Below are 25,421 nucleotides of genomic sequence, written 5' to 3'. Positions count from 1 at the left end.
TTGCCCAAAGAAAAGAAGTCTGAAGCCCAAGGGCACATTTGTCCCTTGTCCAGCCATCAGCTGTGGTCAGTGAACGCAGCTGCCCTGCTCTCAGGACAGCAAATACCCATCAACTTCTCTCACACACATCTAACGCTGCACACAAATATCCCCCACAGCCACAGAGGCTGGATACGCACTAGACTGTGTTTTCTAGGCTCCTGCTTAATCCTTCCATACAGCCAGCTTGGAAAACAAGGGAGGGCAGAGCACTGAGCGCACCCAGCTCTGGGGAATCACAGCAAAAATCAGTCTGTGCAGCCTGCATCCAACCTGCCCTGGAAAGCAGGCGCTTCCGTAGGAGAAGCAGAGGCTAAGGGCACAGGGAAAGCCCCCCAGGATGAGTTCACAGAGCCAGCAGGGTCAAGGACACCCCTCCGGTGGCACTCACTTGGTCCGGATGTCCAGGTCGTCGTGGCTAGAGTGGCACATCTCACTGAAGCGGGAGACAAAGAAGTCGTAGCTGCGGTGGTAAGATGGGGTGTCCTCTTCTATGTTGGCAAACTTCACAAACTGGGGAGAGAAGAAAGAGGGGGTCAAGCCCAGAGGGCACGGCAAAACAAATATTCTTAAAATTCCTCTCCAAACCAGCAAACGCTTGTGGGCTTCGGCAGCATAACACAGGGCTCGTTGCTACAGCAGCTGGGGGGGTGCTCGAGATGCCAAGCCAGGCTGCCCAGCTGCACCCAGGACACGGGGTCGCCGATCAGGTACGTGCCACCGCATAGCCCCACTGAGCTCCAGCAGCACCCAGGCCTGCCTCTGGACACTGCAAACATCACCACAAGCCCCCGCAGTCCCTGCAAAGGGCATTTAGAGGTGCAACCCGGCTCTGAGTCAGGGATCCCTCATATGCAGCACACACTAGGAACAAGAGGTAAATTTGCCTCAGCTTCTTGCCATCCTCCCAGATGGCACAAAACCTGGCCAACATCTCCCAAGCGCTGCTGCAGGGAAAACAGCCTTGGAAATGCCGGTGGAGAAACCAGCTGCAAGATGCTTATTAACCACATCCCAGATCTCACCCGCAGCACCTGCCAGCACGAGGTCCCATCACTCCCTCCCAGCGTGGCCAGGCCAACAGGCACGGGGCTTGCCAGAAATGCCACCAACTGAGAGCTGGCTGTTTAGCTTTCAGGGAGAGAGTTAAGGAGGAAGAAAGGATAAACACGTCTCCAAGCTTTCCTCTGAATTCCGAAATTTATTCATGAATAGATGGGAACAAAGGGTCGGGCAGGAAGGGGGACCCTCAACTCACCCACTCATGCTGACAGGGGTAGCTTTAAACATGGAAAAATAAATAAAACCTCAATAGCACAAGAGCTGCCACAGAACCCAAAGCCTCAGCTCCTGGCTGGAGCATACAGAACATTCAGCCTGTATCCACCCAACAGCTCCTGGTGCTGCGAAGGGGCAAGGTTTATCCTTGGCCTGGGACAAGCACCGTGCGATACAAGTCCCCATGCTTTATCCTCCCACTCAGTGCAAGGGCGCAAGCAGCAGCTGCCCACCAAGATTTAGGCAGAGAAATCTGCTGGCTGCTTTTGTGCTCCTGTGCTGCACCTGCTTCATCGTGCTGGGAAAGCTGAGGCCATTTGCATGGGCATGCGATGAAGGGAGAGGATGCTCGCTCCCCAAGCAATCCCCCAAACCATCCCAGCTGTTAACTGCTAGCCAGCAACACTGGGAGAGCACCAATGCAGTGCCGATGCTGGTTCAGCTCCAACAGCGTGGCACGAAGCTCTGCAGTTGCACCGAGCAATCCCATGTCACTCAGGCAAGCTGTCCTGGGCAAAGGCATCAGGACCACTGGGCTCTTTTTCCAGCTGGAAGGACCTAGCCTATCTCCAAGGGGCCATCCGTCCACCTGGTATTTCTTAGGATGCTCAGCACCCTCTCGAGATGCCATGCTGCACAGAAGCTCCCCTCTTTACCCCAACCCCACCTGCAGGCTTTTCTCACTTTGTGCTTTCTGCATTTGCTGGCACACAGCCCCGCCAGGAGAGCAGCAGGTGAACCGGCCCACCGGTGCCCCTCCACAACTGGCAGAGCCAGGCTGTCTATCGCAGCGCATCACACCAGTACCGATCAGCATGCACACGCTGCACCGGGCTATTAATAACGTCAGCTACAAAGGCTGGCTCTGCGCAAGCAAAGGAGCTGGCTCAGCCCTGCCAGGAACTGTTTCCAGAGTGCAGGGACAGGCTCCAACTGATAAACTCCTCTTACTCACCAGAAAAAATGCAGGGCTCTTATATAAGAAACCTCTGTACCAGGCAGCTCACAAAGTGTTTTTTTGAAGCTCATGGCAACTCCACGTGCAACCAGAAGCAAGGGCAGGACGCAGAGTGAGCAGCAGCAACAGGGCTCCCGTGGCAGCTCCAGGGGAGCCGTCCCAAGTATCCCACAGCTACAAAGCATTGTGAAATAAAGCAACGAAGCGGTTTCTTGACAGCCAGGATCTGCAGGTGTCAAGCCACTGCCACACAGAGGTCGACAGCTCATTCCATGCCATCAGGCAACCAAACAGGACTCCCTCACCAGTGCTCCTTACTCTGGAGCTGCTGAAGCCCCAGGGATTGCCAGCCCGCCCATCCACGCCAGCAGCACCCAACTTCAGCTCCCTGCCCCAGGGCAGCTCCCCAGCCCTCTGCCAGGCACGGTGAGCCCTGCCTGCCTCTGTCCTCAGGGGACAGACCTAAACACGTGACACCACCATGCCCGGTGACACTGGATGCGTCACGGTGCTCACATCTGCCAACAGCTAGAGGCTGCTGCCCTCCCAGCACCCATTTTCAGCCTGCAGCCTCTGGCAGGACCAGAACTTGTAAAAACCAGCCAAGAACAGAGAAAAATCAGACTTGAAGCCTCTCCTTCCTCCAATCTGCCACTCACTCACGGACTATTGTGTTTTTTCCAAGACTTGGCTGCCCCTACAAGGGTGCTGTACCACGCAGCAATTATGGGGGATGTCCATCCCAGTCCCACTGCCAACCTGTGCCCAGTGGCAAAAAGCAGCACCAGGATACATGGAAATGACCCAGCAAGAGCTGGGTCGGCAGGAAAGGAGGCATCAAACTTTCAAGGAAAGCGACTTATTTTCACTAATGGGCACTGCAATCCAGCCCAAAAGCTGCTTGGCAGCTTCACGCTGTGTTTCCACTAGGAAAACTGTTTAAAACATTGAAATGCAACACTATTTCTGCTGTGGTTTCAAGGGGTGCAGAGCTGGGAAGCTTGGGGTTCCTGTGCTTGAAGCCCACAAGCTCCACCTGAAACACGACTGGGATGACTGGGGAGCAAGCACAGGGGAAACACAAGGAGCGCAGCTGCCCTGGAGAAGCAAAACAACGGCTGGGAAGGGATAACGCTGCCACCTATAAATACATCAGACATAAATACATCAGACGAGGAACATCAAGGCGGGGGAAGAGCTGTTTAAATGAAAGATCAATGCTGGTTTGAGGAGAAATAAAACAGGAATGACATCGAGCTGGAAATTAGATGGTTCCTACCCAAAGCAGGGAGGTTGCCCAGCAGCCTCCTAACAAGGATGAGAAACCAAAGTGGATTGAAGCTGCTGCTCCATATGTTCATGCCGGGGATTATAGAACGGGGTTAGAGTGATCACAGGACGCTGGATTTTTGCTGCCACCTCCACTGCTGCAGCCGTGGAGCCCAGTGGGCTGGTCCTCGGGATCAGCCCCTCCACAGCAGGACACCTTGGCTCTGCGCGAGGAGGGAGATGTGTCTCAGGCAAGATTTCACACCGCGGAGAATGACTCACTTGGAGCAGGTTTCTATAAACAACCTCCTCCCGCCTTTGCCATCAGCTCCATTATTGTGAAGACTGCTTGAGACAGCACCCTCTAATTAAGCACGAGCCTGAGGCACATTCCTCATTAGCAGATATAGGAAGAAGTGTCTCATTATCATTACTCACTTTTCTATAAAAGCATGCAAGTTTTCTGTACTATTTGCCCTTTGAATGCTGCCACACTTGAGAAAGCCAGGAAAAAAAAAAAAAAAAAAAGCCACTAAACCATCATTCCTGAACTGGACTCCTCATTAAAACACCTGCTCCCAAGGATTCCTGACTGCAGTGACAGCAGCGCTAAGGAAACACCTTATCTCTGGTCCAGGACCATCTCTCCTCTCCACAGGTGCCTGAACATGGGAGGTTTGCTCCACACAGGCAGGAAACATGAGGCAGGGCTCCATCGTCCTTGTCCCAGCGCCTCCCACTTGAGGAAGTCTGCATTGGGGCCAGTATGCTGAAGCATCTACCATGGCATCACGAGGGCTGTCTCCTCCCCAGCTCCATGCCCCACGCCAGTGGTCCCTCCGATTCAAGTCTCCGCTCGGGCACCAAGGACCTGAGGAGTGGCCATACAGCAGCCATGAACAGGGGGATGCTGGCTGGCTTGAGCTTTAAACCCTACCTCTAGCGCAGGTCCCTCAGGACCCTGGGACAACCCCCGTGCTTCCCAAAGAGCTCAGGGGCTGGGCAAGGGGACATTGCACGCGTTTGCAGGCAGGGCTGCGCTGCCACAGAGGGTGTTTGCTTAGCAAGTGACCCAGCTGCTTGCCACTGGGCTGGATCCAGGTTGCTCCAGCACATCTCTCAAGAGGTTTGGACACCAAGTGACACCTCTCAGGTCTCCCACAGGCCACCCTTGCGCAGAGGGACATGGCTGCTGCCTGGAGACCCTGCTCCCATTGCAAAGGGCTTTCCCAAGCAGCCCCTGCAGCACACCCAGAGCTTACAGCAGCAGCATCACTGCACTGATGCTGACAACAATAAGCTGTTGCTGGGAGTGGGTTTCAATCAAGGGATCAATCCTCCCACTTCTCCAAGGGCTGTGGATTAATAGGTTTGCTGATGGGCAGCTCACATCGCTTTCAGCTGGGAGCAATTAGCTGCAAGGGAGAATGGGGTGTGAAAGGTCTCCGCTCACTGCCCACGCCCCAGTGGAGGCATTTACAACCCCACGTCTGGGATCGGGCTGGCTCCTGGAGGACAGAAGTGTCACTGGACGAAGTGCTACCCGGCCCAGGAGGTGTCAGCAGAAACATTAATAAAGTCCCTCTACCCATCACAGGTGGCAAAGACCTAAAGCACAGAGCTGAGCTGCCTGTGTGTTTCCCAGGCACTGGAGAGCAGAGTCAGTCCACCCTCCTGCCCACAGGATGCTCAGCTCCATCTAAACCCCCCCTCTTAAAAAGCAGCAAGGAGAGATGCTGCTTGTCTGAGCCATGCTACCAGGCACAGGCAGAGCCCTCACAAGCCTGCGTGTTAAGATACACCTAGTGTTCCCAGTGAAAACCAGCAGAAAGGCCATGCCCAAGCAGCTGCTGCCTGCCAACCAGGATCAGCAGTCTGGATGCTGGGAGGGCGTCACCTTTGTTGATCCATGATTCTCCTTTCCCCTTGTTTTATGTCTGTGACCGACACATGCCCAGTCCAGCTAAGCCATTTACTGCAAGCAGCAGCTCTGTTTAAACCAGCCCTTATGTGAGCACAAATAGTTCCCAAAATCCATGGGGATCACCTCCTAAGTTGGTCTATTGTCCGAAACCGCTGACAGCCCCCATGTTCTTGGGCTCATTTAGAAAAAGCTGAATTCAAGAGCAATGATCACAGACCAGTCACAGACAGCAAACAGCAGGGACAGCACACAGGCAGTGCAGCCAGGGTCTTGGAAACCTCACATGTGGCAGGACACAAGAGACGTGACACCATAAATTCTCCCCTGCAGCCACTCACTGTCCTTTCCCAACGAAGTTTCCTGCCCTGGCTCTGTGCAGAGACGTGGGGGTGACAGACAGGGTGGAAAGCAGAGGGCAGGATCAGCAGGGAGCTGCCACCTCCCGCTGCGCTGCTGCTCACCGAGTTAGTTCCCAGGATCTGCAGGTTGGGCTTCTCCGACTCCAGCAGCTTCGCCACCATTTTCAGGAAGCTCTCCACGAAGAGGTTGATGCTTTGGCAGTGGCAGGCCATCAGGAGCTGGTCCAGGGCCTCCATGGCAATACACACGTACCTAGGAGTGGGAAGAGGGCAAGGTCACTCCCCAACAGCAGCGTGGGGCCACCACCATCCCCCCCCTCCCCTCTCCCAAACCAGCTGGGTGCCCACCAGCAAAATGCCAACACCCTGCCCTGGCCAACCCAAGAAGAAAAAATGTCACCATCTAAAAATATCCCCAGGGTATTTTGGGGTGTATTTGTTGCTCACAGCATTTATCTTCCTAAGCAAAGACCCAGCTGCCCCGGGACCAAGGCTGCCAGCAACACCTTGCATCTCCCCCCGCGCTGCTTGTGGGCTTCCCTTGCCCTGAACTGGTCTTTGTATTCCGTGAGGGAGCACTGGGCTTGGCACTGGGTGGGCTCAGCGTCACCGGCAACCCTTCCTGCAGACCCAGCTGGTCCTGGCCAGGGAGGAGGAACAGGATGGGAACACAGAATTAGATCGATGTGCCCCAGAAAAGCTGTGCTTAAATGCACAAAGCAACCCTGCAAAGTGTATTCGCATCACCCCAGGAGTTCCGCGGGGTGAGCTGGGTGTCCTGCGGCAGCGTGCAGGCCAGGATGCAGCATTTCCCACACCAGGATTACTTCATCCCCCATCCCTCCGCGGATGAGGCGCAGTCACTCAGTCTCTCCGTGCTGAAGAGGGACAGGGGATGCCCAGATCCAGATTTCAACACAGTAGCAAGAGGGGATGCACCTGTGATGGGTCCCTGAGCTGCCCAGGGGACCTCCCTGAGCACAGGACATCCCACCCCCCCACCCCACCCTCCACCCTGCCCAGGCTGAGCTCACCCACAGACCATCCTATGGCAGCTGGCTTTGCTGCAAGCTGCCACAGCGCATCTTCCAGGCTATACATTAAATCAGTCCTGCGACACTCCTGCCTCTGAGAGGAAACTGGAAAACCTCATGCCCAGTGATGAATCTCCATAGGGTGCCCATTACAGTGGCGGCCAGCTCATCACACTGCAACTGAACAATTTGTCAGGTGTTGCTTCATAGTTTCAAGACAAATTGGGCTGGTTGCTTGAAGTGGCTCTGGCGATCAGCATGAAGAATCTGGCAGCACTTTCTGCATCGACAGCATCTGGTTCGTTATCAGTGCAGGGGCTGGGGCCTCTGGATGGGCTGCTTGTGCAATGACCACACGGACCTCCAGTTGCTGGTTGCCCACTGCATGCACAAAGCCCAGCGGAGAAGCAAACTCCAGCCACTTACCACTCTGAGCAGGCATTTATTCCAGCTGGAAATACCCAAAATAACACAAAAAAAAAAACAACCCAAATGGTGATTGCACTATGTTTCACAGCTCTAGCTCTTCTTGCAGGACCTCTGAGGTATCGGAACACCTGACACAGACCTGGTACCAGGACACTGGGAATAAAACAAACTTTACAGCTCCTACCACCTCCCTTTGACTCCTGCTCTCCGTGTGGCTATGAATCTTTGCACCACAGCAGCTCACATCGAGCCCAGATCTCACGACATCAAGCACAATTTCTCCTTTAACCTCCATTTTTCAAGCCAGCTCCTTGCACGGCTGGATTCGCAGCCTGGGTGGCATGCAGCAGCCACCAGCTTGTGCTGCAAGGGGGAAACCCGAAAGCCCCGAGCCTGGCAGCAGTGAGGTGGGCAGGAGCTGCCCCTCTACTTGCCCCAGCCCTGCCTGCACACAGAAGGGCAGCTGGGGAGGCAACTGCCCTCTCAGGGAAAAGGTGGTGTCTGATAAACCCTGGACTTCCAGGTTGCAGCTGGTGAACCACAGAAAGATCGATCCCTTCTCCTGAGGCCCCCAGAACTGTTGAAATCTGGCTCCAGTCTTGAGTAGATTCTCTGGTGTCTTGTAGCGTGGTTGAGCTCACGCTGCAGCCTTTCCTTCAGGCACCATTACAGCTCTTCCAAATACTGCAAAAATAAGCCACCAACTATTCCTGGATCTGTGAGTCTCCTACCCATCTGTCAAACTGGGTTAAAACTGGCCCAAGGGATAAAAACAGTATGAAGAGACGACTGACGATCAGCATGAAGCATCAAGCTCCTTCCTCATAGGAAACAAGGCTGAAAACAACATTCTGTGCCAACTATGACTGCAACAGCATGGCTTCTCTTTTGGGGTCAACTGGACACAGGCCACCAAGAGGGGAAAGGGATGCTTGCAGAATCAGAGTCACCACCTCTGACCTACCCCAACCATCCTCTTGCAGGGGGTGGGTTGCATTGCTGCGAACTCAAACAAGAACACTTTCTCCTTTTAGCAACAAAGTTGACAAAGTGATAACACCCAACGGGCCTGAAAACAAGGCCACCTTCACCTCACCTGCCGGAGAGGCACCCACATGCTCAGCGGCTCTTTCAGAGCCTGGCCACAGTGCCCGCCGCGGGGCGAGCCCTGCTGCTCCAGTCGCAGCGCCCTGCAAACGAAAGGCTGATCCAAACCCATCTCCGGCATTTCAAAGTTAGACTTTGAAAATTAGCTAGTGCTCCAACCCAGTTATGTGCCTATACACACAGGCGGTGGAGGAGGGAATATATTTTCCCCCCACCCACCGAGGCTTGTCATTAGATGTCAAAAATCTCTGAGAGCTTTTCTTTTCCCAACATAGCAAGCAGAGCCTGTTAACAGCCACTTAAGCGTAGAACATCAGGCAGAGCTTTGAATGTCCTGTCACTCCCGATGACGGGTGATGCAGATGAGGCTTTGAAGGTTTTCCAACTTTAACACTTCTTAGGCAGGCTGCTGGCTTCTCTCCCCCCAGGATAAAAGGCAGGCTGAAGTTCGCACCACGAAGCTGAGCCGTGTCTGTCTGCTGCGGCTTTGTTTGGGCGACAATAAGAAGCAGCCCAGGAGCTATTCCAAAGGGAAGGAGCCCTCCCGTGCTCCCCCAGAGTTTCTAATTAGGGCACTCAGCTATTTCCAGGTGGGCACCGCTCTCCTTGCAGTAAACACAGCAAAGCCTTGCTGGAAGCGACACAGGGAGGGAAGATGGAGGGGAAGGGGGCCCAGCCAGGACCACGCAGGTAAGCTGGACACAGCAAACCCAGCAATCCCCATCCAGCCCAATGCATCCCCATCATGTGGCTCTCTGGAAAAGCGTCAGTGCTCCTGCTTATGCCACATCACCGTAGCTCAATAGAGATGTGCATTGGGTGCAATGCTCCCAAGCTGAATAACTCCCAGCAAGCTACAGCCAGGGCCACCCTGTTTAGCTGCTTGCCCACACCTAGCCAGACTTCCATCTGGCGCTGGAAGAGCCACTGTGGGCTTTTAAAGGCCAGGAGGGTGCCACAGGCTCCTGACGATGGCCCAGAGGGATGATGACAGTTCTGCTGCTGGTGACAAACACCATACACACACAGACTCCTCAAGCAGGGACAACACGATGCCACGGAGATACTATGTGGCTCCCAGCTTGCCTGGTCCCTTTGCAAGGAGTTTGCACATCCCTGCACACTTCCACGTCTCACTTTCTGAGGCAGGACATGCTTGGGTCTCTTTGCAGCATGCTCACAGCTTCAGGACAGCTTGGAGCATGCAGGAGCTGTGTACCTGCAGCTACATCCCACCCTGTGCCTGGACCCCCTCTACTATCTAGCATCCCATCGTTATTCCAATCACTGGGATGACTGAAACAGTCTCCCAGCCCTTACCCATATCGGTGCCGGCTCACATCTCGGATGAGCCGCTCGGAGAGGTAGGCACCAATGCGATCCAGCTTCTCTGGGGCAGACAGGGCATAAAACGTCAGCTTCTCCATGTTGGTCTTCACCAGCCCATCCTGAACAAGAGCAGCACAGGGCATCACGGCCTCACACCCAGACCCAGCAAACATCTCTGCAGCAAACCTTGGCAGCAATGCCAGAGGTCTGGAGCATGCCAGTCCCATCCCAGCACTTCCCCACACGTTGTACGCCAGGGAAGCCAAGTGAGGATTGCATTCAGCCTCAGCTGAGGGCTCTCTGAGGCACCACAGCCAGGGGTGACCCCAGTGCAAGCCTCTATCAAGCACCCCACACCGTAAACACAGCAAGAACCATTTGCCAGCACCTAGTAATGCACCAGCACCAAGGGAGACAGGGGCAGACAGGGACATCAACACCTCTAGGCTGCTGAGGCCAAACGAAACAAGCACGCCAAGCTGCCAACCCCAGTCCCCTGCAGTGTGGAAAACTGCAGTGCTTTCCCCTCTCCACGTGGCTCGGCAGCAGCCTCTTGTTCAGCTTCGCTGCCAGCAGCATGACAAAACAAGCGTTCATCACCTCCCTGGGTAATCCCAGCCCTGCTGCCCCCAGCTGGGAGCCCCTCTTCCTTTTCGTCTCAGCTGTGAAAGGGAGACAAAGAGGCTGGATTTTGGATGCTCCAGACGCAGCTGGCAGGGCATCCCCCATCGCCAGTTCAGCAAGGCAGAAAGCAGGGCACCAGCTTCCCCGCATCATGGAAGCGTAAGCAGTTTTTCAGTTCAAAAGCCTGGCTGAGGCCTCAAGAGACCCCCGCTCTCAGAAGCTGATTCTCCCATCCTGCAAAGAGAAGGACATACGCCTTCAGGTCCAACCCCTACCCTCCCATCCATCCGTCCTCAACATCTGCCTGGCACCTCCGGGAAAGGAAGCCTGGCTGGAGGAGCTGCTGTATTTCCACTCCCAAACAGGCTTTAAAGGAAAATCCAGCCCTCCAGGCACAGCTTTTTGGAGTCAAAGCATCGCCTGCCTCCCGGGAGCTGTTTCTGGGCAGGTCACAGTGCGTCCCTGAAACCCAGGGACCAGAGCTTTGGTGCATGACACACCACACCAGAGCTTCGGCGTGCGAAGTGGAGCCTCGTTTACCTCTGGGTCCTCAGGGAAGATGTTGTCGACAAGTCTTTTATAGCGAGGACGCAGAGCACCGCAGCAGCCGCACACACCTGGAAGAGAGGAGACAGAGCTGGTCAGTAGGGATGAAACCCTCAGTTCTCGGGCAAATCCTCGCGTGGAGGTGCCTTTAGTGGAAAACATATCCTTGGATTCAGTGGGGAGGCGCAGGAAGAGGACAGGGCACCCAGCTGATGACATCCCAGAGTTTTGCAGCCAAAAAAAACCAAGGGGAGAAAACTGCAGCTGAGAGGCAGGGAATTAGCTAGTGACCAGCATCATTTGACACAGGACTGCAGGGTTATCTGCTTTTTTCACCCAAGAAAACATCCACCAGAGAACAAGATGTCCAAAGTTCCCCTAAATCTGTGCTTCTCTGTCTCGCAAGATCCCCTTTCACAGACCCTCAGATTACGAGCTCTTTTGTCCAACTCAAGGACACACTACTCACACCCTGCCTCACGCTCCCCACGGAGCCAACAGCGATAAAGAGAGCACAGGCTGCTGGGGACAGCAAGAAAGAAAACAGAGAGAGAGCATCTTATGAAGGCTATGAAAGGAAAACAAGTTTTCCTGTTTGCAGCTCCAAAGCTGAGCTGTTGAGAAACAACAAGCACCTTCGATGCCCCTTTGGGCAGCCTGACCACAGCCTTTCTCCCCCGAGGGGATCACCAAGCGACCTGTGTTTCTCAGGTCACCACAACCATACCCAGCCCCTCTTTTTGAGGGGCTTCAGACAGAGCAGCAGAACATCCCCGATGATGCACCAGCCATGCCCTGCGCAGCCTCTCCGAGAGCCAAACCCTCTCGCAGCAGCGAGTCCACAGCCCAGCAAAGAGCGGGCACCGGCCGCATCCCAGCTCGGAGCGAAGCGATTAGCCCTAGTTGCTAAATATCCTAAACGGGGCTGCGATCCCCTGCTCTGCTTTTGGGGAGCTGCTGAGGGAGGAAGGGATCATTTGCAACCTGGATATTTCTCCCTGTGCTATATCCTGATTCTCAGGGCCATGGCACACCCTCCGCAGCAGCCAGGGATCCCCCCGTCTTCAGCCTGGGGACAGCCGGTGGTCCAGGTGGGTTCTCGAGCATCTGTTGTGCTCCCACACCATGCCCCAAGCATGGGGACAGCTGCAGCACCAGAGTTCAGCATCCGCGGCCACCTCCACCATGATACATCACCCTGCATAAAGCTGTGCCAGTGCTGCCCTGCCCACCAGTCGCTGATGAATATCTGTAGACTTTGTTTATTTAAAAAAAAGGGGGGGGGGGGGGGGGGGGGGGGAAGGTTGCTCGACATGCTACCCTTCCCAGCACCGCTCCAAGGGCTTTGCACACCAGCGTCCCCTTGCTCCGTTCGGCACAATGCATTTTTTCCCCGGGGCCCAGCGTTCCTCGGATGCTGCACCCCACAGAGGAGGCTGGTGTCAGCCACCCCAAAGCACCAGCCTTTGTGAGCCCAGGGAAGCGTGAGTAATTTGGGGCTGGTTTTTGGCAGCCACTGCCTAGAAGCAGAAGCCGGGGGGACAAAGGCTGCGCCGGTGGGAGCCGGCGACCGCTCCTGCTGGAACGCATGAGCTCACGCCTGCTCGCGCCAGCTCCCGGCGCTGGCACCGCTCGCTTCCTGCAATGTGCTCGCTTGCTTCCCGAGCACATCGCCTCCGACGGCGGGTGTTCACGGGGAGGGGGAGGCAGCCTGCACCTCCCCTGAAAGCTGCCGCTTGCTTTGGGGTCCCCTTTGGGGCCCAGTGCTCCCAGCAACGTTGTAGCGGCAAAGAGCTCCTTCCACCTCTTGTGCTCTCCCTGCCAACCCCTCCGCACCTCCCCGCTTTCCAATATTCTATTTCTAAGTCTGGTATCTGCTGCTCTCCCTCCTCCCTCGTCAGCTGCCCTCAATCGATTTTGTTTTTTCCAAAGTACCTTTAATCTGGCCTCTTAATAAATTCTCATTTGCCATTCACACAAACAAGCATCTGATGATCTCCTGAATCCTCTTAATAAATTCCTCTCGCCCAGGACAGCCTAGCCAACGTGACATCTCACCTTGCTGGGCCATGCATCCCTGCCAGTGTCCCAGCACACGTATGAGCTCTCCCTGCAAAACAGCTGGAGAGTTTCCCCGTAAGTGATCCTATTAGCCAAGAAGCCAGGTCCCCTCCACTCCTACAGCCTTCTCGACAATTATCTCACCTCCAGAAATGTGACTTTAGAGTATTTTCAGGATTAATGCACATTCCTGTCTCTGGAAGAGGAGCAAAGAGCTCAGCCACGTTGCCAATCCACCACCCTCATCCTGATGAATGAAGCTGAAGAGCAGACACAGCACAGATCCCATCAATAATAATTGCAGAATTAAATATAATGCCTTCCCTCTCACCTAGCATGACTTCTTCTTCCAAGAGTAGAAGATTTTTAAGGCTTCACCTAAAGAAAGCAGCAGCGGGAGAGAGACGAAGACCTGAAGCACCTGCCAGGAGAGGGGACCCGGGTGCCCCATCTGTCCCACGTGGCAGGACGGTGAACATGGTCCAGACAGGGAAAGCAGGAACATTGCTCAGCCCAAAGTACATCAGGTCACCAGTGGGCAGGACCCCACCATGGCCCAGCAGAAGGACAGGGCTTCCTACAACGCAGCGCCCCTGGGTGAAACTTCTGATGCCTGGTACGAGGGCTGAGCTCCCTGCAGCCAGGCACAGAAGGGGTCTCTCTGCTTGCATGAAACCAAGAGAAACTTTCCTGCCCCAAACCACTGCCCAGCCCAGACCTACACAGGCACAGACAAGGAGACCATAAAACCTTAAAAAAGCCCAGTAAAAATGACACAGATCTTGAGGAAAGGCGAAGATTTTCCCTTGTTTTATTTCCCTGCCCCAAGGGCTCTCCCAAGAGCCACAAATCCAAGTCTGGTCCTGATGCCAGGGCTGAAATCAGCCTCATGCTTGGTCTATATGGGACCCCCCTGACCCTCACAGCACCAAACCCCAACGCTGGGGCTAGCAACACCCCCCCCAGCCAGGCTAACCAACAAGGGTCTCAGACATTTCTTCTTCCAGGCACCAGTTTCCTTTAGCACCCACCACACCGACCACATGCACCTTGTACCCTCACACCGGCACCGCAGCCACAGCTCCAGCCGGACCAAGGTGCCCACCAGCAGCATCCCCCCCACGAGGACAAAACCTCGCGGCTGCAATGCATTCCTCCAGCCCAGGCTTGCACGAGGTATTTAGAAACACAGAACGATGACACCTGAAGGTCACCAGCAACGCCAGCGGCTTTGCCCTCCCAGAAGATCCAACCCAGCAGCCTGGGGAAAAGCCAAGGTACCTGCTCCAGCCACGTGCAGCATCTCCCAGTCGCTGGCAGGGCCGGCGGCACAGAGCCGCAGCGCGGGGCCGAGAGCCCAGGTGGTCAAAGCCATCGCGTCCCAAGCAAACCGGGGGACTTGGGGTGCCGGGGATCGTTCTTCTCCCCGCCGAGCGGCGGCTGAGGCCGGCCCAGCGGCAGCATCGCTGCAGGGGATGTTCAGCCAAGCGGGAGCAGCCGTTTAAATAAATAAGGGAGCTTTCAGCACGGCTGCTGAGTCACCGAGGCGGCTCCGATGGCAGCTGGGAATGGCACCGGCTTTGCTCCGCCGGCGTCTGCACCGGTATGCGGGGGCGGCCGGCAAGCCGGGCATTTCGGAGGGCCCCGAGCGGGTGGATGGACAGGGGTGGTTCTTCCAGGTCCCTTGAGCCCAAAGCTCTCCCGTTCGCCACATGAATCATCATTCATTTGTGGGCAGCCCTAACGAGGGGGGAGGCTCGGCGAGTCGGAGCTGACCCCGAAGCAGCACCCAGGGATGCAACAGACACGCAAGCAGGGACCTGCACGGTGCGTCGTGCTCTCCTCCTGCCGGCAGCCCACCGCTGTGGGAACCAAGGACATGGATTTTCTTAAAGATCAGGTAAATCGAGGCATGGAGGAATGTGAGCTGACCCTCTCCCTGTGGAGGGAATAAGTTGGGAAAGGCAGGAGCAGCACCGGCTCGCACAGCTACCTGTGATATACGAGTGTCACCTTTGTCTTGCTCCCACCTGGGGCACCTCAGTGGCATTTATTGGGCTCTTTACCACCACCCTCAGCCACAGCAGGTCACATCTGCGCTCTCACGGGGGGGGGGGGGGGCAAAAAAGGGCCTTTTGCTTTGCTAGCTCTGCTCCAAGAAAGTCTATTTAATTGGGGGCAATTACAGTCTTTCAGTCCCAGCAACTCTAGCTTGCTAGCGTAACCCCCGCTTAGCTGCTCTGACAGTGGCATGAGCCCCGAGGACCTCGGATAAACTCGTTGCATGTGTTTCCAGGAGTGGAGTTCACTGGTACCAGCTGTAACTGGGGTTTTTAGGATCGAGCATGGCCAGCTGAGAACAGGACACTGGCCCAGCTCACCTCCAGAAACAACCACGCACTCTCCCACCAGTGCTCTGACGATAAGGCTTTCCTCGTTAATCCCCTACCCTCTCCCCATTTTAATGGCATCCTGGAAATAAGCATGGCTGGGAAACCTTATGGCCATATTATTTGAGGCCTGGAATTTACTTAATAAGGGCACTCCAGCTGATCGCAAATAAATCTTAATTAAATCACACAAAATCCCTCATTAAACTTAATATCTCATGAAGGTCGCTCCCTTAACCCCAGGCAAAACCACCGGCCTGAAGGCAGGGGTTGTACTGCCAGCCCAGCACCGTCTTCCTCCGAGCCCCACACCGAACCAGAGACCTTTCCCTAATCTGCTTACCAAAATCTCATTTATGCAGCCGACGTGACAGTCTCCATCATACCCATCCTCTGACTCCCTCAGCACTTTAGCACCCAGCGGGTGAGCCTGCCCAGGGAATATGCTGAAATCTTCCTGTTACATGCTAGAAATGTCACCAAGCAATATTCAAGTTGGTCCAGAGACTCATTAGCTGTTTTCCATCCACCCTGTGGTGGACAGAGGGATGGAGCGAGAAGTTTCCCATCAGGGAAGGCAAGAAACCAAGTGATGCTGGCAGACAGAAGGGACAGACAGTGCTGCAGGCACTGAAAGAGATGTAGGGCACCACTTGCACACCCTCTCCTCCCCAGGAGAAAGCTCAGAGCCATGAGCAGGCATGGCTGTGAGCTCCCCCAAGGTAAAGCTTTGCTCAGGTGCTCCTTCGAGTTTCTGCAACCAATTTAATAGCCAGCAAAATCTACAGTAAAAATCCAGCTCCAGTGCCAGCCAGCCTCCATTTGCCTCTGCACCCCTATGGCGCCAGAGCAGATCCCAGCGTAAATCAGCACGACCCCACAGGCCTGCAGAGCTGTAAAGCAAGCCAGTAAATCTCTTTCTAATCGCGTTTAAAAGAGCCAAATGCACTGGGCACCAATTAAAACCATGGCCCAATGCCCTCCTCACAGCATGCCATGCCGGGAACAGGGCAAGGACCACAAGGTGCCCCGTGCCCTGGCAGGGAGAGGCAACAGCAGCCCTCAGGCCAGGAGGGGATCTGGATCGAGCAGTTCAGATCAGCCTGGTGCGAAGAAGAGTTGTTGGAAAAGAGCGGCCCTGGAAAGATGGGGGACCCTGGGTGGCTGCATTAGACTCCCACCATCTTCCGTACAGGAGGAAGTAGCGGGGAGGTGGCCAAATCCAGCTCCCCCCCCACCCTCCCCCAGCTCCATAGTTCAGAGCAATATCCTGATGTTAATTAATAGTTCCTGACCTTCCTCAACAGTTCAGGCTGCACGGCTGCGGCTTGCTCCCTTCCACACTTGTTAATCGCCACTCATCCAAGTGTCCTTCGGTAAGAGTCACCATCTGCAAAGGGATGCTTCTAAAAGCTGACAACTCATCTGTGAGCAGAGACGCTTTCGAGGATGTTGCAGAAGACCCAGACCGCCAAGGGCAGCACAAGGCAGCGCTGGTCACAGGGAGCTGAGTCTCTTAACGCCGGCACGAAGGGACAGCAAAATATTTCGAGGCACTGACAGCAAAGGAAGAGCAGAGATGCCCGGGACTGGTGAGCCAAGGCTGTTGCTGCCAGGACGTATTTCTCATGTCGCTGAGTGGGATGGACAGGAGCATGCCAGGGAGGGAAACGCTCTCCCAGACGTCGCCTGCAGCCCGCTCGGAGCCATCGGCGCAAAGCCTTTTAGCTCAGCAATTAAATTGGCAGCTTCCCCCTGGCATTCCTCCACGTGCTGCTCTCGCCTCGCTCCCACTGACGCAGCCAGGGCTTGCCGGGGCAGGCACTGGGGCGGGGGGCACGAAGCAGCTCCATGCAGAGCCCCAGCACACAGCTTTGTGCCAGGACCCGTGCAGTGACCCCCAGATGGGAGCTGCTCCAGAGGCCAAATCCACACCGGTACCAGCATGTCTGAATCCCACCTGGATTTGCCAAAACATGCTACTTCCCATCTCCCCCCTGCTTCCAAATCCTGACAGCACAAGGCACGCAGGCATCAAACGCAGCTCTAACAACTCCGTGGTGAGTGGCAGGACATCAATCAGCCTCCCTGCGAGCTTACACCAGCGGTGGATCTGGCCCTCCATTATTTACACTTCACTGCTCAGCTGAGCCTGCCTCTCCGACACCGCAGCGCACGTGGAAAGCTTTAATAGCAGCCAGATTAATTAATATTTCACAGCGGTGATTAGATTCGGGCATCAAGACCACACCAGCCCCTTTTGCATGGGAAACCACCCATTAAGGGCAAAGCTGTGCGCCAGTAGGCTTGCATTACGTACCTGGTGTGCCGGCAGTGCCAGTTTGAGGGGAGAAGAAAGGAAGTTAAGCACCTTAATGGATGCCTGGTTTCATTATACAACACACGGCAGAGCAATTGCTAGGGGGGAAGAAAAAGCTTAAACAGCAGGAAATTCACTCAAACTCTGGCCCCGAGGCAGCTCCTCGATGATGTTCACCAGTTGTCGCATGGACATGGTGTGTCTGCTCTGGACCATGTAGGTAGAGAAGCTCCAGTGGAGAATGAGGGTCCACCCAGCATCAGGGCCAGCCTCCAAAAACTGCTTAATTAAGAGCCAGGTTCATTTTGCAAGACCTGGCACTGCACAGAGCCAGATTCAACAGAACAGCCAAGGACATGGGAAGGCTTCAAGTCTGAAAGGTTTTAGAGAAAAAAACCCATGCAACCTCCCTGTCCTGTTTTGCATGTTCAACAATAACAAAAAACCCCAACACAATAAGGAACTTTTGAGATGCTGACCACACGTTTCTGTGGTTTCCTATTTCCCCAAGATACGCTACATCAAAGCTCACGGCCAGATTCAGGTTTTGGCAGAAAACTTGACTGAAGACCCTCATTTACCGAGATACAGAAACGTGATGGGACCAGCCACGGCTGTGCTTTCTCTCCAGCCTTTCTGGCTTGTTTGCAGCTCCTCCAAGGGCAAGCAATTCCAGCTGCCAAGGCAGAGCAACCTGTGACGGAGCTACAGTGCCTGCAAAGGGATCAGCCTAGAGCGGAGCATCTCTGCAAGTGCATTCTCTTATGCAATTACTGATTGCGCAAGCAATTACCAGAGCCTTTACGTGGTCGGGCTTGATGAGCTTCGAGGGGAGAAATGCCAGCTCTTGGCCTGGCACAATCCCCTTTAGCATTTGCTCCAGGCAGAAGAGTCCTCATCTTCACTGCAGGGGTCAAATCCTGCCTGGACACAGCAATGTCGCCTGGAAGCACACCAGGAAAAAAGCCCTGGACTTGGCCACAGCCATCGAGGTTTAACACAAACCCATATGAGAGCTGTGGCAGGGTGGATCGGGAAAGTCCCCTGCACTGCTGGGACCACAAATAGCCCCTTTTCCTCTATAAGCACTGAATTAATTTGCAGATCGTTTTAGTTAAAAAGCAATAAAAAAAAAAGCAAAAAAAAAAGCAAAAAAAAAAAGGCTTAATTGCATTTCACATTCCCCTGCTGAGCCATCCAGTCCCACCGAGCACTATTTATTTAGTGCAAAACCCATCCGCTTGTGCGGCTGCTGGCTGTGACTCAGTGGCACGCTGGCAGCCCCAGACGGCTTGCAGGGGCCTTGCTGGCGCCCACCACCGACAACGCCTCCTCCCTGGGTAGCCGAAAAACCTCATTTTCCCTACTCCAGCTGCTGTTGAAAAAAAAATTTAAAAAAAACTTAAAAAAAAAAAAAAAAAAAAAAAGGGGAACCTTCTCTATTTCCAGCTCCGCTGTCGTGGGAGGAGACAGCTCGTGCTGGCAAGCAGAAAGCAAAGTGAGGGACGTAAAGGAAACAAACCGCAGCGAGCGGTGGCAGGGCTGGACAGTTGCGATGTGGCTCGCAAAGGCTTGCCACGGCCGCTCCGACACACACTGCCATCCCAGCAGCTGCCAAAAGTATGGGGGAGGCCTGCAGATAAGCCTTACTGGGAACCCCCCATGGAAACGTGAACCCCATCCCGTCTCCACAGTTCCCGTGCTCCCCTCCATGCTCTCCCTACAGCCAGCTTTCAGCCCAACAAACTCACACGGATTTCTGAATTAAAGCCCAGGCTCCTGGAGATGGCAGCGAAGCGGGATGGTTGCTGGCAGCTGGGTACACAAAGCACTTGGCTTCTCCCCCAGCCAGGGCCACCGCACAGCCCCCCATAGGGCAACCGGGCTGTCCTGCCAGCTGAACAGCAGCACCTCAGCTCCGGTGGTGCAAAATCTCCCGTTGGAGCAGCTAAGCCTCAAGCCTGGCTGAGGACAGAGAGGTCCCACCGGGCATCAGGGACACCAGCCTGAAGGCTTGGCTCACAAACCCGCCGTTTGCACAACTCCAGCCACCCAGGCCAGGTGACAGCACAGCTGGGGGCAAAGCTTGCCTCCCCCATTTTCACCGGTGACTGCAAAAGGAAACCGAACCCGAGCTGCAAAGGGGCGCAGACCCCCAGCAGCCCTGCTCCACGCACACGGCCACCGCCACAGCACCACATCACCAGCCACGGGGGCCAGGTACAGCCGTGCCAAGCACGACGCTCTTGGCTCACACACGGGCACCAGCTCAGCACAAGGTGCTAGCACTGCAGGATTAGAGGGGATGCAGAGGGCAGGAGGGTGGCCTGTGCCCCCTATGTTGCCCCTCTGACCGCCTCCCAGGGAGGCAGCAGGTCCTGTACCGCTTCATGCTTTCCATGGAGAAAAAAACATCCCCAGTCACCCGTCCCAGTTCCCCCAGGCCAAGAGACAGTTAAAAGAGAGATTAAAAAGATACCAATAATCCTGTGCATTCCTAATGCACCTTTCATCCAAAGTATCCCACAGAGCTTTCCAGCTCCTGGATGCTTTCCAGGACCACGAGCCGCAGCAATGCCTGGCCGTGAGTGCTACCGGAGAAGGGACTGTCCCGGCTTTTGTCCTCAAAGTCACATTCAGGTCCCCAGAGATGCTCTTCCCTTCCCCTCCCCAAGGAAACACCGGGTATTTCAGACCAGCGGCTCCCCCAAGATGCTAGCAGAGGTGTACCCTGTGGGTAAGAGGAGCCGTGGCCCAGTGCGGCATTGCCATTCCCGGTGGGCAGGACAGGCTGGCCACTGAGCCAGGATCTCAGGGGACAACCAGAGCATGTCAAACCCCTCGAGCCAGATCATAAAACCGACACCAGGAGAGCTGGTGGGGCTTTAGGGACCCACGACTCAGCTCTCCCCCAGGTCTGCAGCGGGGCTGGGGTCCCCTGCAGCTCCTCGGCGGAGAGCATGATCACCTGCTCCAGGCTGCTGCAAATGGCTCAGATGATAACGGCTCCATGCAAATTCATGTTTGCCAGCAGCACAAATCACCAAAAGAACCCCCCCCTCAAAGATCAGCCCAAGCCCCAGCGTGGATGCACAAGCCCTGAGCGAGGCAGGGAGCTCAGACGGAAAGAGGACCAGCAGGAGCATTTGGGTATCCGGGCCAGTTGTCCTGCAACAAGAGGATCACCACCATCCCATGCCAAAGAGAGGTCCCATAGTCGGAGCAGGTGAGGGAACCCCAGTGTGGTGGGGGGCTGCAGAGGGGCCACATCCCCGGGGCACTGCAGCAGCTGTCACCAAAGAGGGAAGCATCCCCCTCGTTTTGCGGGTGGAAAAATACCAGCTGGGAGACCTGAATGACTCAACCGAGGCCACAGAGGAGTCAGCACCGTGACGAGGAGAGGAAAGAAACGGAACCCATGCATCCTGCCTCAGCGCCCCCCCCCGCCCCGGCCTCACTAAGTAGAAACCCGCACCCCAAGCCCACCACTTCTGCTCCTTTCCCCACCGGAGGCAGGTGCTGCATCCCAACACATCATCTCAGCGCACCTCAGGACCTCCCATCTGTGTTAACCCCACTGAGCTCCAAAGCACCCCACCCAGCACCCATGGCGGGGGTAAGGAAGGGGAGAGAAGGAGTGTCGGCACCCTTCCCACCCATCTCCCTCCTGCCACATCCCACCACGCACTCACCCCTGGCACTGCAGTACCTCGCAGAAAGGGGGCTCGGCCCCCCACACCAAAGTGACCCCACAGCCCTTGGGGTGGGCTGCGAGCCCCCAAGGCAGGACACTGGTCAGGGGCTCTCTCCTCTGTAGCGCTCGCCCTGCACTGACAGCCTGGGGAAGGATGCTTGGGTACCAAGGATTTAAGAGCCACCCGGCCACCCCCTGGCCCTTCCCAAAAGCTCCCAGCAGCTTAGCGCAGCCACTGCCCGGGGCGGGGGGGCGGCCAGCTGCTCTGCCAGCTGCTCCCCATTACGCACTCGGCATCACCCCACCAAGCTGCCTGGCTGGGGACACGCGACCCCATATGCCCGCCCTGCACAGGAGTGACACCAGTGACAGCATGGGGGTCAAACGGGGCGGGGGGGGGGTGGCATCCCCAAACACCTCAAGCTTCAGGGGCCTATATGGGATTGGAGTCTGCCCTATGCCAGGGACCAGGCAGCTCCCCAGGTGGCTGGTCATGTATAAGACCCCTGATTCTGGGGTGGGGGTGACACTCCCCCCACCCCCCAAGTAGCCAGGTGGAGCTGAAACACCCTATATAGCACCCAAGTCTTTCCCAGATGCCCCAGCAGCATGGGGGTCACTGGTCCCATAGAGAAGCACGGTCCTCCCAGTCCTGGGGAGCAGGTGACTCCAGGAAGATGGGTTGGGGTGGGTAGGGGGTGGTGATTAATGAACTGTAGTCCCCCAGGATGGGGGCAATACCCCAGTGACAGAGGGGGCATTTGCAGCCTTTTCTGGGACCACAGCGTGTGTCCCAGCCCCAAAGGGGTGACACCCTCCAGAAACTGGGGGACGCACAGCCCTGTAAAAGACCAAGGTGCCCCTCCCCAAAACCCAAAGAGGGGCCACCCCCCAGTAACTAGGGAGATGCACACCTCTGCAGAGGACCAAGGTCCCCCCAGTAACTTAGGGGTTGCAAAAGATCAAGGTCCCCTCAACCCCCGAGGGGGGCTCCCCCCAGTAAGCGGGGGGCACACAACTCCGTACAGGACAGAGGCTCCACCCCCCACCCCCAAAGAGGGGTCACCCGCCAGGAACGGGGGGCGCACAACCCTGTAAAGCGCGAGGCCCCCCAGCCCTGGAGGGGCGAGCCCTTGGCCGGGCCCCGGGGGACGCACCGCGGGGCGGGGACGAAGCCCAAGTCCCCGAGAAGCGCGGGAGGGGGGGGAGGGGGGGTCGCGCACAGCCCCGGCCCGGCCCCGCTCCCGGCCCGCCGCGGGCACTCACCGTACATGGCCGCCGCCGCTGGCCCGGCGCGGCTCGGCGCGGCTGCAGGCGGCGGTGCCCGGCCCGGTTCTGCCCCACCGCGCGGCGCCGGCCGGGGGCGGCACCGGGGGGGCGGCACCTGGGGGGAGGTACCGCGGCGGCTCCTCCCGCCGGCACGGCCGCAGCGCCCGACCCGCTCCGCCCGGCACGGCACGGCCCGGCAGCGCCCCCCGCCCCCATCCCGGTGCCACCCCGCCGGGCATCCCGGTGCCACCCCGCCCCCATCCCGGTGCCACCCCGCCCCCATCCCGGTGCCACCCCGCCGGGAATCCCGGTTCCACCCCGCCGGGCATCCCTGTGCCGTGCCCCCGCAGCAGCACACCCCGCCGGGCACCCCAGCCCACGCGGCGCCCCCCGCGCCCCCCCCCCCCCCCCCCGCGGCGCGCCCCAAACCCGGCACGGGGCAGAACCTGCACGTCGGTGCCCCCTGTCACCGGTCCACCCCCCCCGGTCCACCCCGAGCATCCTTCCTCCACGGTACACCCAGCGCTCTCCCCCCGTGGGAGGGGATGCAGCGTGCGCCCCCCGGCCCGAAGCCAGCCCCACAGAGCCTGTGCCCACCCGAGCTGCAACCTCCAGCAGCGCCGGGGCTTGGCCCTGCACCGCCAGCTTGGTGACAGCCCCACCAGGCTGCCCAAAGGGTGGCAGGGTGTGCTGCTGCGGGGGCACGGCGCAGGGAATGCGGGCAGATCCAGGTCAGCTCAGCTGCTTCTAGAAAGTTCTGGAGAGTGAGACTAGGGGGCTCAGACTGCCCTGGGGAGACAGGGATGCAGTCCCCAGTCTTTGGGCTCCACTCGAGGATGAGCCGGAGGAGGGTGGCATGAAAGCAGGGCCAGGACGTGGGGAGGTGTCAGGGCACGGAGGCCAGAAGGGCATGAAGAAGGGTATGGCACGGTATGGTACAGCACAGCACCGCGTGGTACTGCACCGCGCAGGACAGTACGGCACAGCTTGGTTCGGTGCAGCACAGCCTGGCACAGGGAATTTGGCATGGTTTGGCATGGCCAGCCCTGCACAGCGTGGCACTGCAGAGTACTACACAGCAATGACCTTTTCTCCTTTACATTTACCTTTTTCCCACCATTTGGACCCATTCCACCTCTTTTCCCAGCTGGCCAGGCTGACACTAGGGGCCTTTGCGCTGGAGCCCCTCATGCCCTGGGGCCCCACACATCTCCCACGGCCACCGCATCCCATGCACGGCAAAACCAACCCAGCCACAAAGCCAAAGCCCTCCCTGTGCCAGACCCTGTCACAAGCATGAGTGACACAGCAAAGCAAAGATGCTGCCCTGGGCCTTGGCTGGGGACAAGGACAAGGCTGGAAGTGACAGGGCACCTTGGCTGGTGAGGTGCTGGCACCAGACTGTCACAGATCTCCCCTTCCCCAAGCTTTTCGCTGCATCTCTTCCCACATGGCAAAGTCCCTGGGTTGGATCATTTAATTAGGCAATAGCTGGTGCCACACAATCTTCCTCGCAGGAAAATTATGTTTTAATTAAAACATTTTGGGAGTTAATCTGTGTTGCAGATTCCCCAGGTGGTGGAGCAGCCACATGAAGATCCGTGTCCCCAGGGGACCGGAGGACTTTCACAGGGGGACATGGCAGCAGTCACAAGTTGAGGGATGAAGCTCCTGAGTGTCCCTGGCCAGGCCCTGCCCCCAAAACAGTCATAAAGTCCTTTTTATTGTAAATTAAAAGCCTCAGAGTAAAACCTGATGATAAGAACCTGAAGCAGATGTAGCAAGCCCCCCAGCCCAGGAGCCCTCGTCCCTTTGCTCACAGGGATCTGCAAGGCCATCGGCTCACCACAAAGGGACACCATGGTCATTGGGACGGTACTATGGTGCAGCCAAGGAAACAAGTCCTCCACAGCCACTTTGGGGACCTGGGGACAGCACCCACGTAGATGCCAGTACCAACCCACACCACCATCAACAAGCCCTGAGACTCCCCAAGACTATACACAAAACACATAGTGCTGGTTTGAACCCCAAAAGTTGTTGCCACTGGAAAAGCCTGGCATAATCTCTGCCCTCAAAGAGTATGGGTGGACATGGGCATCCAAGGAGGCCAGCGGCACCCTGGCTGGTGTCAGCCATGGCGTGGCCAGCAGGGCCGGGGCAGGGACCGTCCCCCTGCGCTGGGCACCGGTGCGGCCGCCCCTCGAGCCCTGGGGTCCGTTCTGGCCCCTCACTCCCAGACAGAGCTTGGGGGGCCGGAGCGTGTCCAGAGCCGGGCAGGGGGCTGGGGCAGGGGCTGGGGCACCAGCCTGATGGGGGGGCTGGGGGGTCAGCCTGGAGAGGAGGGGGCTCGGGGGGGACCCGATCGCTCCCTACAGCTGCCTGGGAGGGGGCTGCAGCCAGGGGGGTCGGTCTCTGCTCCCAGGTCACAAGCGACAGGACAAGGGGGAACGGCCTCAGGTTGCACCAGGGCAGGTTTAGGTTGGAGACTGGGAAACATTTCTTCACCGAAAGGGTGTCCAGCACTGGGACAGGCTGCCCAGGGAGGGGGGGAGGCACCGTCCCTGGAGGGATTTAAAAGACATGTAGATGTGGCGCTTGGGGACATGGGTTAGTGGTGGGCTTGGCAGTGCTGGGTTAACAGTTGGACTTGATAATCTTAATGGTCTTTCCAACCTAAATAAGTCCGTGATTCTATCCCTGCCTCAGGCCAGGATGGATCCATGGAAGCTGGGGCAGGGGTCCAGGCCACCTCCAGCATGTGGCTCCTCCTGATTCATGGTGCAAGACA

General features: G+C 56.9%; 1 protein-coding gene across 5 annotated transcripts in view; it reads right to left on the bottom strand.

Moving 5' to 3' along the window:
• The window catches only part of EFR3B (EFR3 homolog B), a 40,778-nt gene extending 17,906 nt beyond the window's left edge, over positions 1-22,872 (bottom strand). Inside the window, exons 1-5 of one of the 5 annotated variants that reach the window (XM_080388619.1) lie at positions 22,628-22,872; positions 10,891-10,967; positions 9,718-9,845; positions 5,930-6,080; positions 431-552 (exon numbers count right to left, since the gene is read on the bottom strand). In XM_080388619.1, the coding sequence (XP_080244745.1) occupies positions 431-552; positions 5,930-6,080; positions 9,718-9,845; positions 10,891-10,967; positions 22,628-22,634 (485 nt within the window). In that variant the 5' untranslated portion in view covers positions 22,635-22,872. Of the gene's footprint in view, positions 1-430; positions 553-5,929; positions 6,081-9,717; positions 9,846-10,890; positions 10,968-14,238; positions 15,065-21,359; positions 21,566-22,627 lie in introns of those variants that run through there. The other 4 variants (XM_080388620.1, XM_080388623.1, XM_080388622.1 and 1 more) reach the window with 4 other exon arrangements.
• Positions 22,873-25,421: the final 2,549 nt, after the last annotated feature.

Source organism: Falco punctatus (assembly GCF_963210335.1).
Source record: "Falco punctatus genome assembly, chromosome: 5".
NCBI classification, from domain to species: domain Eukaryota; kingdom Metazoa; phylum Chordata; class Aves; order Falconiformes; family Falconidae; genus Falco; species Falco punctatus.
The sequence above is the reverse complement of the archived record's forward strand: the minus strand, read 5'-3'. Positions and strand labels throughout refer to the sequence as shown.